General features: G+C 39.2%; 1 protein-coding gene across 1 annotated transcript in view; it reads left to right on the top strand.

Moving 5' to 3' along the window:
- The window catches only part of LOC113927299 (cytochrome b5 reductase 4), an 83,330-nt gene extending 74,176 nt beyond the window's left edge, over positions 1 to 9,154 (top strand). Inside the window, exons 15-16 of the mRNA XM_027603030.2 lie at positions 4,117 to 4,281; positions 8,628 to 9,154. Coding sequence (XP_027458831.1) covers positions 4,117 to 4,281; positions 8,628 to 8,682 — 220 coding nt within the window. The 3' untranslated portion in view covers positions 8,683 to 9,154. The remainder of the gene's footprint in view (positions 1 to 4,116; positions 4,282 to 8,627) is intronic.
- Positions 9,155 to 12,805: the final 3,651 nt, after the last annotated feature.

Genomic DNA, 12,805 nt, shown 5'->3' with positions numbered 1-12,805 from the left:
AGCAAAAGCTGATGACTTCAGAGGCACAAGTAAATTGAAAAATGTGCCCGAGCCCCTTTTTCTCCAGCCTGTGATGTGCTCAGATATGTGGGCCCCTAATCTGGACTCTTAAGCACTCTGTTCCTCCCAGCTGTCCCTCAAATGGTGTGTTTCTTGGAATGTGTTTTTTGAAATATTCATGTGTTCCCCTCTAAAGGGCTCTGTGAATAAAAAGTTTGAGAAAGAATGTATACTATATTACCTTCTTGAAGGTTTGCTGGGAAATTGGCATATTCAAGGTTTTCAGAAATTTTGAAGAAATCTATTTAACTTTTCTTAACCCAGTAGTCCCAAACTCATTTGATAGGTTAGCCTTTTCTCATGATTACCGTTAACATCAGGAAGAACACTAGGTATTTCATCAGATTCGTTTTGAGAAGTGTTTCCATAATATATATATTTTATCAAATTTTAATTCCTAGCTGTTTATTTTGTGAGTTATTTTCCTGTGAGCAAATAGCAAGTCTTCTTGCTGTTTCTGGTATTTTTTTATTAAGTTTTTAATTTTGATTCCAGTATAGTTAACATGTTCTGGTAGTTTCAGGTGTAGAGTACAGTGATTCAACAGTTCTGTACATGACTCTGCTCATCATGATAAGTGCACTCCTTAATCCCCATCACCTAGTTCACCCACCCCCAACCACCTCCCCTCTGGTAACCACCTGTTTGTTCTCTATAGTTAGGTGTTAGCTTCTTGGTTCGTCTCACTCTCTCTTCTTTTTTCCTTTGTTCATTTGTTTTGTTTCTTAAATTCCATGTATGAGTGAAATCATAGAGTATTATTCAGCCACAAAAAAGAATGAAATCTTGCCATTTGCAACAACATGGATGGAGTTGTATAATGGCAAGTGAAATAGAGAAAATAGAGAAAGACAAATACCATATAATCTAATATTTTTCTTTATCTAGAGAAATCTAGGCCCTGGATACCCTGAAATACTATTCTCTGGGCAGTGACAAATCACAGAAGCTTTGTAAGCAGAAAGTTTTGAAATGGGATCTGGGTTTTTAGGAGAACTAATACAGCAGTGATGTGTCAGATAGATTCGGGCTGAGGGCATTAGGGCAGTATTTTAGACAAGAGATCTAAGGGCTTGATGTGGAGTTGTGGCAGTAGAATGCGAAGGTAGGGGACATGTGTAAGAAATGTGAAGGAGGTAGGTTTTGGAAGCTGATTGGCTGAAGGAGGAGGACCTCGGTTGTTGGATGACTGCGGGCTCTGCATAGGATTTATACTGAATGAATACATTTGTATGTCAAGATTTGTCATCTCAGGTCATTATCAGTCTACTCTGAAAGAACTTTTTTCACAAGCTTATTTACTTCCACTGACATTTAGAACACACAGGCCTTTTCCAGAAGCAGGCCTATTTTCTCTCTTTTCACTCTCTTTTTATGTTGCTTTGCACTTTATGGATTATCTAAATTTATTTTCAGGTAACATTTTCAGGAGTTCTAGTCCTTTCCTGCATTTTGAAATCATAGGGCAGGAAGGAATTTCAGAACATTCACCCTTATTATGCCTCAAGGCTATAATTGTTTCAGATGGTAAGTTGGCCTTTCAGAATAATCCAGAAGAGAGGATTCCATAGTAACCATCTGTGTCTTGTTTGGGTAAAAAAGAGTCCCTCTTTTAAGTATTCTTGAGTCTTAACTTGGCATGGCTTCTACTCCAGTGTAAGCTCTTCTAGTCCTATAAAGGAGATAAGCAGGGTAGCAGCCTCTTTACAATATCCCTAAAAATTGCATCCATGTGGCTGTTCACTTTTTCCATTGAGTACCCAAAAGTTATGGCCAAGGGACCATTGTGTGAATAAATATGAAATGCATGAGAAGTTTACATCATTTATGTAAGGATCTCAGTTATTTACCACACTTTAGTAGATGCCTGCAGAAAGTATGCCAATGATAGGCTTTATTTTTTAAACCTCTCGTAAAGGAAAATTATGAATTTTTTCAGAAGAGAGGGACGCCACTATTGATTTATATATCTTCGCAGTTTTGTTCCAGTGACAGACTTGTTGGAAATAGAGCCAGAGGAGACACTTTTTTATTTTTAATGTAGCAAGGCAGTTGCTATCTTTTATCCAGTTGTCTATGTGTAATTGGAAATGTCTTAAGATAGTAGTTCTGCACCTGCTTTTGGGTCTCCTTTGATAATCTGTTCAAAGGTTATATGGATCTTCCCAGAAAAACGTACTTACGAATTCATGTACATTTTTTAATGTGATTTCATAGATGCCAACATTCGACTTTTGTTTCTCTAAGTGCATTTTTTATTTTTGACCTGTATGGCTTCTTTATGAATACATTTCTTTATTCATTCATCAGGTATTCTTGCACACTTACCTCAAGCCAAGCCTGGGTCCAGTATTAAATAAGGCAGGCAAGGGTCCTGCCCTCATGGAGCAGTAAACAAATACGATATTCTAGAATTACCTGAAACTATATTAATTTTACATGCTAGCAAGGAAAAATCATTTAGTGAAAGAAAGTCTTTGGGGAAGCTCTTTTGTACAGAGTAGATTAGAGTGCTGCTAAAACTACATGGGAGCCTCAGAGGTAAGAAATAGAACATAATTCTACAGGGTTCTTAAATATAAAATCAGAGCATTAGAATAGGGATCACAGAGTTCTCCCACCTTGTCCTACAAATGGACAAATAAGACCTAGAGGCTGGCATCTGGGTGAGAACTAGAACTGGTTTTCTCACCCCCAGCAGGCACTCTGAGTTGGTCCATTGTGCTTCGTGCCAGTTTTTGGGAACCATAACTTGGCTGCAGCACAGCAATGTGAGGGGCGCAGCACCAGCCCCATCTTGTTTCCGTTCTGGTACTTGGCTCCCCAGACGCCCTCACAAGGGAGACTGTTCACTTCTGCTTTCTCTTAAGATTGACATTAATGGATGATTCATTTCTGCCAGTCTTGAGACAATATCTCAGTTATTCACTGGAAACGGTAGAAAATCATTTGATCTGATGCTGCTAAAAATGGTAAGAATTGTGTTTGCTACATCAGAGAGCAGGTACAACATGAAATTTTTTATTTACTCTGATTCTTTACCAGCAGTTCACTCAACAGATTACAGAACTATGGGGAAAAAATGGCCTGTAGTTACATTGTGAGACTTGGTTTGATGTTCTTCTTTCTCATTTTAATTCTGTATCTTTCCTTTTTCTTTCATATGTGTGGTTTCTTAGTACTTGAGTGACTCCTGGGTGTTGGCTGCTAGGGATGCATTGACAGCTAAAGCAAACATGGCCCTTGTTCCCATGGAGCTCATGATCTAACGGGGAAGGTGGACATTCATAGAATAGTCACCTTGATGACCACATATTTACAAGCTGAAGAAAAGGGAAAGAAAGTCATTTCTCCAACATATAACAAAGGGCTGATGGGCAGCAGGGCTTCCCCCTGTGGAAATGATGCTTGAGCTAAGAACTGAAGGGTGGGGCATGGTAGAAGCATGGACAGAAAGAAAGAGGATGGGCAGCATGTGAAGACGGAGACAAGTAGGGTTTGATGAGGGTGTGCCTATGGGGGGTGAGGCAGAAAAGGTCCCCAGCATAAATCCCAGGCTCCTGGCTTTGGCAACCAAGTTCTGTGTCACCATTCACAAGGATAACATCAGGTGTGGGGTAGGGAGGTCATAAGTTGAGGCTGAAGCAATAGTAAGAAGTCAAATAGGCTCTCTTCGGTCTGGAACTCATTGGAGAGGTTCGGGTCGGAGATTAAAATGTACATGTCATTGAATTGCTCTGTACTGTGATTTATACAAGCAGATTATTAATAGAAATGTGGAGTTCTCTGAGATCCCTTGGAACTCTCTTTCTAGTGAATTCAGTAAATAATGCCAGATTACTCTTCTTATCCATAGCAAAAGCTAATCCTTAGTGAATGTGGATTTACCTGTATGTTTTTGTTAAATCTTTGCTTCCAGTCTTTTCTAGCAAGTGTATCAATCTTAATGTATTAAATTGTTCTCTAGGGGAAAAAAGAAAACATTTTCATGAACTTGAAACATGCTAATAATATGTTTAAAATAATAGACTTTTAAAAACTGTTTCTTTTCTCTAGATTTGATGTTGAATTTGTTCTCTCAGCACCTACTTCTGAATGGAATGGCAAACGGGGATACATTTCACCAGCTCTTCTTTCTCAGTTTTTGAAAAGAAGTTTAGACAACTCCAGAGTCCTCATCTGCATTTGTGGACCAACACCATTCACAGAACAAGGAATAAGGTGAGTAGTAATGTGGTAGGGAAAAAAATACTCTATGCAAATCTTCCATAAAAAGCAATTGACTTAGCCCTCTGTTCTTCCCATTCATACAAACCAGCACTGCAATAGTCTGTTACAGCCTAAGAAAATAGTAAAGTTTCTAACCTTCATGCAGGTAGGAGGTTGGAGGCCAGGTTTATGCATGGAGTTAGACGTGAGTGATGATTTCTGCTAATGACCTGCAGTATGGATACGTATTCACAAGTTTGGTGCCACAGTCTTAGGTGGGACATTGGATTCAACCTCTTCTTCCACCAAAACTTTATAACATATAGTAATTAATAAGCATTGTTCATCTCATTGTAGCTTTTGACTTCTCTTCATTCTCTGCCACTAGGCAACAGCTAGTAAATTACAGTGATTGAAAGCCAGACAGTAAGACAGAAGGAGAGGCTGGAACATAAATAGGCAAAGACTAAGAGTTGACTCTGGATAATGAAACATCAGTGGTGGTGTTCATCTTATTTGAAATTCACCTTGCTCTGATTTAAATCTAAAATGACACTTGAAAATAGCCCGGTGTTGGGTATTAAGGAGGGCACATACTGCATGGAGCACTGGGTGTTATATGCGAACAAAGAATCATGGAACGCTACATCAAAAACTAATGAAGTACTGTATGGTGACATAACATGACATAACATAACATAACATATAAATAAATAAATAAAAATATTTCGTTAAATGTAGCCACTATTGGGTGTCTAGGTGATTTTAAAATATGACTGCCTTAAATGCCCTGTTTTTCCTTTTTTTTGATATATGACTAAACCTAACATTTTGCTGGATAGTTTTCTCTATTGCTTTTTTATTTTTCATTTTAATTAAGAAAAAGATTGACCTCACTAAATAAAGACATTGAGAAATGTTTCTTTCCGTATTGCATTTTAAAATATTTTAATTAAATTTAAGTGTATTTCTGGATTTTAATACTTTCAGAAATGTTCTTTTATTTAAGCACTCTCAAATTTTTTTAAATATTACAATTTAAACTTTTAATCTTTCAAAGTTAAAGCAAAACTATTAAAATTATAGTGAAGACTAACAGTATGGTTTGCAGTAAAATAATTTTTCAAAAAGAAAAAGGCTAAGAGCTACATTCTTCAACTTTATTGACACTGCTATTTCAGATGTATCTTAATGCTTGCTTTATAAGCAAGCATAATAATCCTTTGAAATGATGGGAATCATAAACTCTTCAGCATTGAAAGAGACTGTCTTTAAGGCCACTTAGCATGATTAACTGACTGAGGAAGAATCCCTTGTCCAGCCTCCTAAAGAAGTGGGTTGTTTTCTCCCATGAATGATGGGCCATTTGTGGGTTCTTCCTTCTTGTTCTCATTCCGTGCAAGGCTTAGCCCACTTCCTTGCACACCGGAGCCTCGGTGTGTGTGGAATTGAATAGAAGGGAGCCAAGGTCCTAGTATGTCTGCATTTTTAAAATTGACGATGATCTCTACAGCATTAGTTTCTCAGTGTTACCTCAGAGCTAATCTTTCCATGCTGCACTAGCTGGCTTGCCTAGGATTGCTCAGGAGTATTACTGATCATCATCTATGGATCACTGCTTTTGCTCACCTTCGAACATGCTGCATGGAGTTGCCTTGTGAGATGTAGCCTGAGTCACGTCAGTACAGGCACACCTCGTCTCAGTGCTGCTCTTCACTTGATTGTGCTTCGCAGATACTGCATTTTTTTTTTTAACATATTGAAGGTTGGTGGCAACCCTGCATCGAGCAAGTCCATCGGTGCTATTTTCCCAACAGCATTTTCTCACTTTGTGTCTCATTTTGGTAATTCTCATGATATTTCACCCTTCATTATTATTACATTTGTTACGGTGATCTACGATCAATGATTACAACTTGCCAGGAGCTCAGATGATGGTTAGCATGTTTTAGCAGTGAAGTATTTTTTAATTAAATAAGGCAGGCAAGGATCTTTTACATTTTTTTTTTTAGACATAATGCCATTGCATTTTTTTTAGACATAATGCCATTGCACACTTACTAGACTATAGTGTAAAGATAACTTTTATATGCCTTGGAAAACAAAAAATTCATTTGACTTGCCCTGTTGCAATATTTGCTTTATTGTGGTGGTCTGGAACTGAATCCACAATATCTCTGAAGAGTGCCTGTACTTGCAATTCATAACATCTGCCCTTGTGACGTCTAATTTAAGACTCTCATTTCTTTGATTTCCTTGCCTTGACCATCTTAATGGATGTGGTGTATCTCTTACTTGGCAGTTACTTGGGTCTCTTATTATATCATAGTTTTTGCTGTCCTGAAAAATGACTCTGTGATGCCCACTCCCTAAGGCCCTCCAAAGTTAATCTCATGGCTGCTGTGTATGTATAACCATATCAAACATACTCTCCATATTTGGTGAAAATTTGTTAAATTTATATGATATGATAACAGAGAAAGACTCAGAAATGGATTTTATTTTAATATAGATAAAGAGCAAGATAATTACTTGCTCAGTAAAGGTGCTTTCGTTTACTAAATACCCACTTGTTTATTACCTAGATAAATAAAACAGTCTCTGCTCTCCAGGCCCACCCTGTCTAGTGGTGGAAACAGTTGCACACACTGGTAACTAAAATATGACTCAGAATATCATAAACACTCTTACCAGAGGTAAAAACAAAGTGTTATGAAAATTCAGGAAGAGGCAATTTACTTCTCCCTAGGGGTGTGTATTGGAGAGAGAGGAACTGCATGCTCAGAAAGACCTGTTCTTTGAGTGATGGCCAAAATGTTGCCAGTCAGAGGAGGTGGAGAAGGGTAGGGTAGGCAGAGGAACAAGCAGACACTTTGAGGATGCAGGTATTCAAAAGACGAGACTGGCGTGGCCAGTGTGAAGCCACTAGCCAGTGAGGGACAGTGAGCGTGGCTGGAAAGGGGGGATGAGTTCAGCCAGGGAGAGGCTTGACTGTTGCACCAAGTTGGCCCTGTGGCTCCTATGCCATCCTGTGATTTTGTCTGAATATGTGTGTATGTCTAGAAGCTGCTAACTTGAATCTGAATCCCAGCTCTACCACTCACAGTCATCTTGCAATCACTAATCCGGTGTCCTAGAGCCAATTACTTAACCTTTCCAAGCTTTAGTGCACTCATCTGTACAAGGGAATAAATAATATGTTTAGGCATGTGAAATGCTTAGCACAGTGGCTACATGTAGTGAGGACTAAATAAATGTTTTTATTTTCAGCAACATTTTTTTCTTTTTTATAACGTACAGTGTTATGTTAGTTTCACGCATACATTATAGTGAGTGATTCAGCATTTCTGTACGTTACTCAGTGTTCATCACAATAAGTGTCCTTTTGACCCCCTTTATCTGTGTCATCCATCCCCACGGGCAACCCCTGGTTTGTTCTTCATATTCAAGAGTCTGTTTTTTTTTTCTTTTTTGTTCATTTCGTTTCTTAAACTCCACATGAGTGAAATCATATGGTAGTTGTCTTTCTCTGTTTTCAGCAGCGTTTTAGACAGAGCTACTTCTAAGATTTCAGTCTCTATTTATAATGTTTTCCAAGTTGAATTATACTTAAGCAGTATTTCTGCTTGTCTTGTTCAGTTTAGGAGAATGAAGATAGAATGCTAGGGGGATCAACTCCTTACTTTGAAAACTGGTGAATAAAGGGGGAAAAATATCATGCATTTATTCTACCTTTTCTGTATGAGCTGTACTACTGAGTAACTACATAATAAATTAGCAGAAGTTTGTTTTTCTCTATAGAATTCCTTAGCTGATAAATAAAGAATTATAGTAGGTGTCAGCAACTTTAGTCCTTAATGAACTAATGGATGTGTACGTAGATCACCAATGGTTGTTAGCATCCAAAAAGAGAGGCAGTCAGGTATTATGTGCTATTAAAGTACACCACAAAGATGCAGCAAAATGAAGTCTCTGGGAGGCTCAACACATAGAAATCTGATTTTGACAACAAAGAAATTGCCGGACAAAGAGAGAGAAGGGATATTGTAGCTCAAAAGATACCTAAAAGACATCAGCCAATCACAATGAGTAGACTTTAAATTGGCATTAAACAAACTTAAAAATTATGGCATCCATTAGACAATTGAAAATTTGAACACTGACTAGATATTTGATGATATCAAGAAATGATTGTTAGTTTTTTAGAAGTGATAATTGTGGGGTTTTTTTTTTTTTGAAAGTACATGCTAAGCGGGAAAAATGAAAAAATACAATGTTTATGATTGTAAACTTTGATCTTACTTCTTTATTTTTAAACATTTTCCCAAAGAAACATGTCCTTTGTATTTGTTTTTCAGGTTGCTGCATGATCTGAACTTTTCCAAAGATGAGATCCATAGTTTTACAGCATAATGAAGAGCTGTCATTGTCCTTTATTCAACTGTTTTGTCTAAATTTGTGATTACTTAGGATTTTTTAAGAGCACATTTTTGTACATACTAACTAAAAGGTCAACTAGAATCCAGGTTTCAGTTTCTTCAATGAAATCAACTGTTCCTTCAGTATAGATGACTTGTTGACTTTATTTTGTACCATAACTTATTTTACTACTGATCTCTGACCTGGAATCTATCATGGCAACAAGTCCATACAGGAGTCTTTTGTGATGAGTCACAAACTTCCTTACCATTTAAAGTGTATCACTGTTCTACAGTAAGCTCTTGTGTTTTATGACATGATAAAGTAAATGATCATTTTGATCAGATTTCTATGCCGTAAAATGTCTTATTAGCAATACAGATTAAATTTTACATCGCACTGTTAACTCAGGAAATGATCGTTTATGTCCTTGTATTACTATTAAAACATGGAATGTTATAACTTACTAAGTGATCCACACATTTGTGTGTGTGTGTGTGTGTGTGTGTGTGTATGGCACCGATACAGAGTAGAATAAAAGTATAAGTACTTTTTAATTCCTTTGGTGGAAATGTGTTTGAGTGCAACAATATCCCGTCTGTGTCTAAGGGGAATTTAAAAGGCAACAATATAAGATTCTGGAGACACTTCACATAGGCAGTTTTGGATTAGATGTGTCAGAGAGTGGAAGGGAATCTTTTTTTTTTTTTTTTAATTTTATTTATTTATTCATGAGAGACAGAGAGAGAATGGCAGAGGGAGAAGCAGGCTCCCAAGGAGCAGGGAGCCCGATGCGGGACTCGATCCCAGGACCCTGGGATCATGACCTGAGCCGAAGGCAGACGCTTAACCATCTGAGCCACCCAGGCACCCGAGTGGAAGGGAATCTTAACAACTCTTTTGATTCCTCTCCAAAATTAGAGGTGTCAGGAAAGATCATGAAAGTGTAGCATCTGGTCCCATGACCTAAAATAATCATTTGGTGCTTTGGAATGGGTTAAACTGTAGTTCTTTTTGAGCCCATCTAGACGCACACTGTGTCCTAAATGCTACCTTCCCTGGCTGCTTCCCGCACACCTGGCAGTTCAGCAGGGAGCCCTCCTGCACTCTGCTGTGTGGGCGATTTATTCCCCCCCCCACCACCTCTGCTGCTGCCTGCAGCTTTCAAGTACCTTCCCAGATTGGGATTTAGCAAAGGACATCAAGAAAAGTCACTGTGTCGATCAAAGAAAGACATGTATTTTATGAGCTCACTGATATGAGGAATTCTTAATCTCAGGAAACAAACTGAGGCTTGCTGCAGTGGTGGGGGGTGGGAGGGATGGGGTGGCTGGGTAATAGACATTGGAGAGGGTATGTGCTATGGTCAGCGCTGTGAACTGTGTAAGACTGATGAATCACTGACCTGTACCTCTGAAACAAATAATACATTATATGTTAAAAAAAAAAAAAGTAGGAAGGGAAAAATGAAGGGGGGGAATCAGAGGGGGAGACGAGCCATGAGAGGCTATGGACTCAGAGAAACAAACTGAGGGTTCTAGAGGGGAGGGGGGTGGGGGGATGGGTTAGCCCGGTGATGGGTATTAAAGAGGGCACGTTCTGCGTGGAGCACTGGGTGTTACACGCAAACAATGAATCATGGAACGCTACATCAAAAACTAATGATGTAATGTATGGTGATTAACATAACATAATAAAATAAAATTTTAAAAAGTCACTCTGAGCTTTCCATGAGGAAACTTGAATGCACAGGTGGCTACTGCAGGAACTGAGATTTTTCCATGTTACCCAATAAGCAGCCCTGTTTTCACAGAAAGGGGGGGTGGGAGGAGTCTCCAATTTCCCTGAAAATGATGTTACAAATAGCTAAAGCTTCACTGAACGTGGTTCTCAAGAGGAACACAACATTCACCTTCCTAAAATGACAAACCCCCAGCTGATGAGGCCGCGCGTGTGCGGGTGGCTGGCGAACCCATCTCCTGTGCCTCCTTCTGCAGACTGTTGCGCCCACCTCATCATTCGCTGGGCCTGGCAGGACCGAGCTGTCCTGGCTGCCAGTGCTCCCTGGTGGCGAACGGGAACATTCTGTAGCTTCTGCCTCCCTGCCACCTCCTGTTTCTCCTCCGGGAGAGATCGCAAACTCTCTGGGCACACTTTTTTTTGTAGTTTATTAGTAAATATATCCATCAGTTCCGCCTCAGCCAACAGTTTTCTCATCTTTTCTAAACTTTTTTCTCTCCAGTCCTTTTCTAATCACCTCAAACACATAAAATCCTCTATTACTCTCTATATGTATCTCTTTCTCATTCCTCTTCTTACTGTATTTTATTTTATTTTTTTTTTTTAATTTTTTATTGTTATGTTAATCACCATATATTACATCATTAGTTTTTGGTGCAGTGTTCCATGATTCATTGTTTGTTCATAACACCCAGTGCTCCATGCAGAACGTGCCCTCCTCAATACCCATCACCAGGCTAACCCATCCCCCTACCCCCCTCCCCTCTAGAACCCTCAGTTTGTTTTTCAGAGTCCATCATCTCTCATGGTTCGTCTCCCCCTCTGACATACTCCCCTTTTCTTCCTCTCCTGTTATCTTCTTCTTTTTCTTTTTTCTTAAAATATGTTGCATTATTTGTTTCAGAAGTACAGATCTGTGATTCAACAGTCTTGCACAATTCACAGCGCTCACCGTAGCACATACCCTCCCCAATGTCCATCACCCAGCCACCCCATCCCTCCCACCCCCCAACCACTCCAGTAACACTCAGTTTCTTTCCTGAGATTAAGAATTCCTCATATCAGTGAGGTCATGTGATACATGTCTTTCTCTGATTGACTTATTTCACTCAGCATAACACCCTCCAGTTCCATCCACGTCGTTGCAAATGGCAAGATCTCATTCCTTTTGATGGCTGCATAATATTCCATTGTGTATATATACCACATCTTCTTTATCCATTCATCTGTCGATGGGCATCTTGGCTCTTTCCACAGTTTGGCTATTGTGGACATTGCTGCTATAAACATTGGGGTACACGTACCCCTTCGGGTCCCTACATTTGTATCTTTGTGGTAAATACCCAGTAGTGCAATTGCTGGATCGAACGGTAGCTCTAATTTCAACTGTTTGAGGAACCTCCATACTGTTTTCCAGAGGGGTTGCACCAGCTTGCATTCCCACCAACAGTGTAGGAGGGTTCCCCTTTCTCCACATCCCCGCCAACATCTGTCGTTCCCTGACTTGTTAATTTTAGCCATTCTGACGGGTGTGAGGTGGTATCTCATTGAGGTTTTGATTTGGATTTCCCTGATGCCAAGCGATGTTGAGCACTTTTTCATGTGCCTGTTGGCCATTTGGATGTCTTCTTTGGAGAAATGTCTGTTCATGTCTTCTGCCCATTTCTTGATTGGATTATTTGTTCTTTGAGTGTTGAGTTTGATAAGTTCTTTATAGATTTTGGATACTAGCCCTTTATCTGATACGTCATTTGCAAATATTTTCTCCCATTCTGTCGGTTGTCTTTTGGTTTTGTGGACTGTTTCTTTTGCTGTGCAGAAGCTTTTTATCTTGATGAAATCCCAATAGTTCATTTTTGCCCTGGCTTCCCGTGCCTTTGGCGATGTTTCTAGGAAGAAGTTGCTGCGGCTAAGGTCGAAAAGGTTGCTACCTGTGTTCTCCTTTAGGATTTGGATGGACTCCTGTCTCACGTTTAAGTCTTTCAACCATTTGGAGTCTATTTTTGTGTGTGGTGTAAGGAAATGGTCCAGTTTCATTCTTCTGCATGTGGCTGTCCAATTTTCCCAACACCATTTGTTGAAGAGACTGTCTTTTTGCCATTGGACATTCTTTCCTGCTTTGTCAAAAATAAGTTGACCATAGAGTTGAGGGTCCATTTCTGGGCTCTCAATTCTGTTCCATTGATCTATGTGTCTGTTTTTGTGCCAGTACCATACTGTCTTGATGATGACAGCTTTGTAATAGAACTGGAAGTCCGGAATTGTGATGCCACCAGCTTTGCTTTTCTTTTTCAGTACTCCTCTGGCTATTCTGGGTCTCTTCTGGTTCCATACAAATTTTAGGATTATTTGTTCCATTTCTTTGAAAAAAGTGGAT

The sequence above is a fragment of the Zalophus californianus genome, chromosome 7 (genome assembly GCF_009762305.2).
Source record: "Zalophus californianus isolate mZalCal1 chromosome 7, mZalCal1.pri.v2, whole genome shotgun sequence".
NCBI classification, from domain to species: domain Eukaryota; kingdom Metazoa; phylum Chordata; class Mammalia; order Carnivora; family Otariidae; genus Zalophus; species Zalophus californianus.
This window is presented reverse-complemented; position numbering and strand designations above follow the sequence as displayed.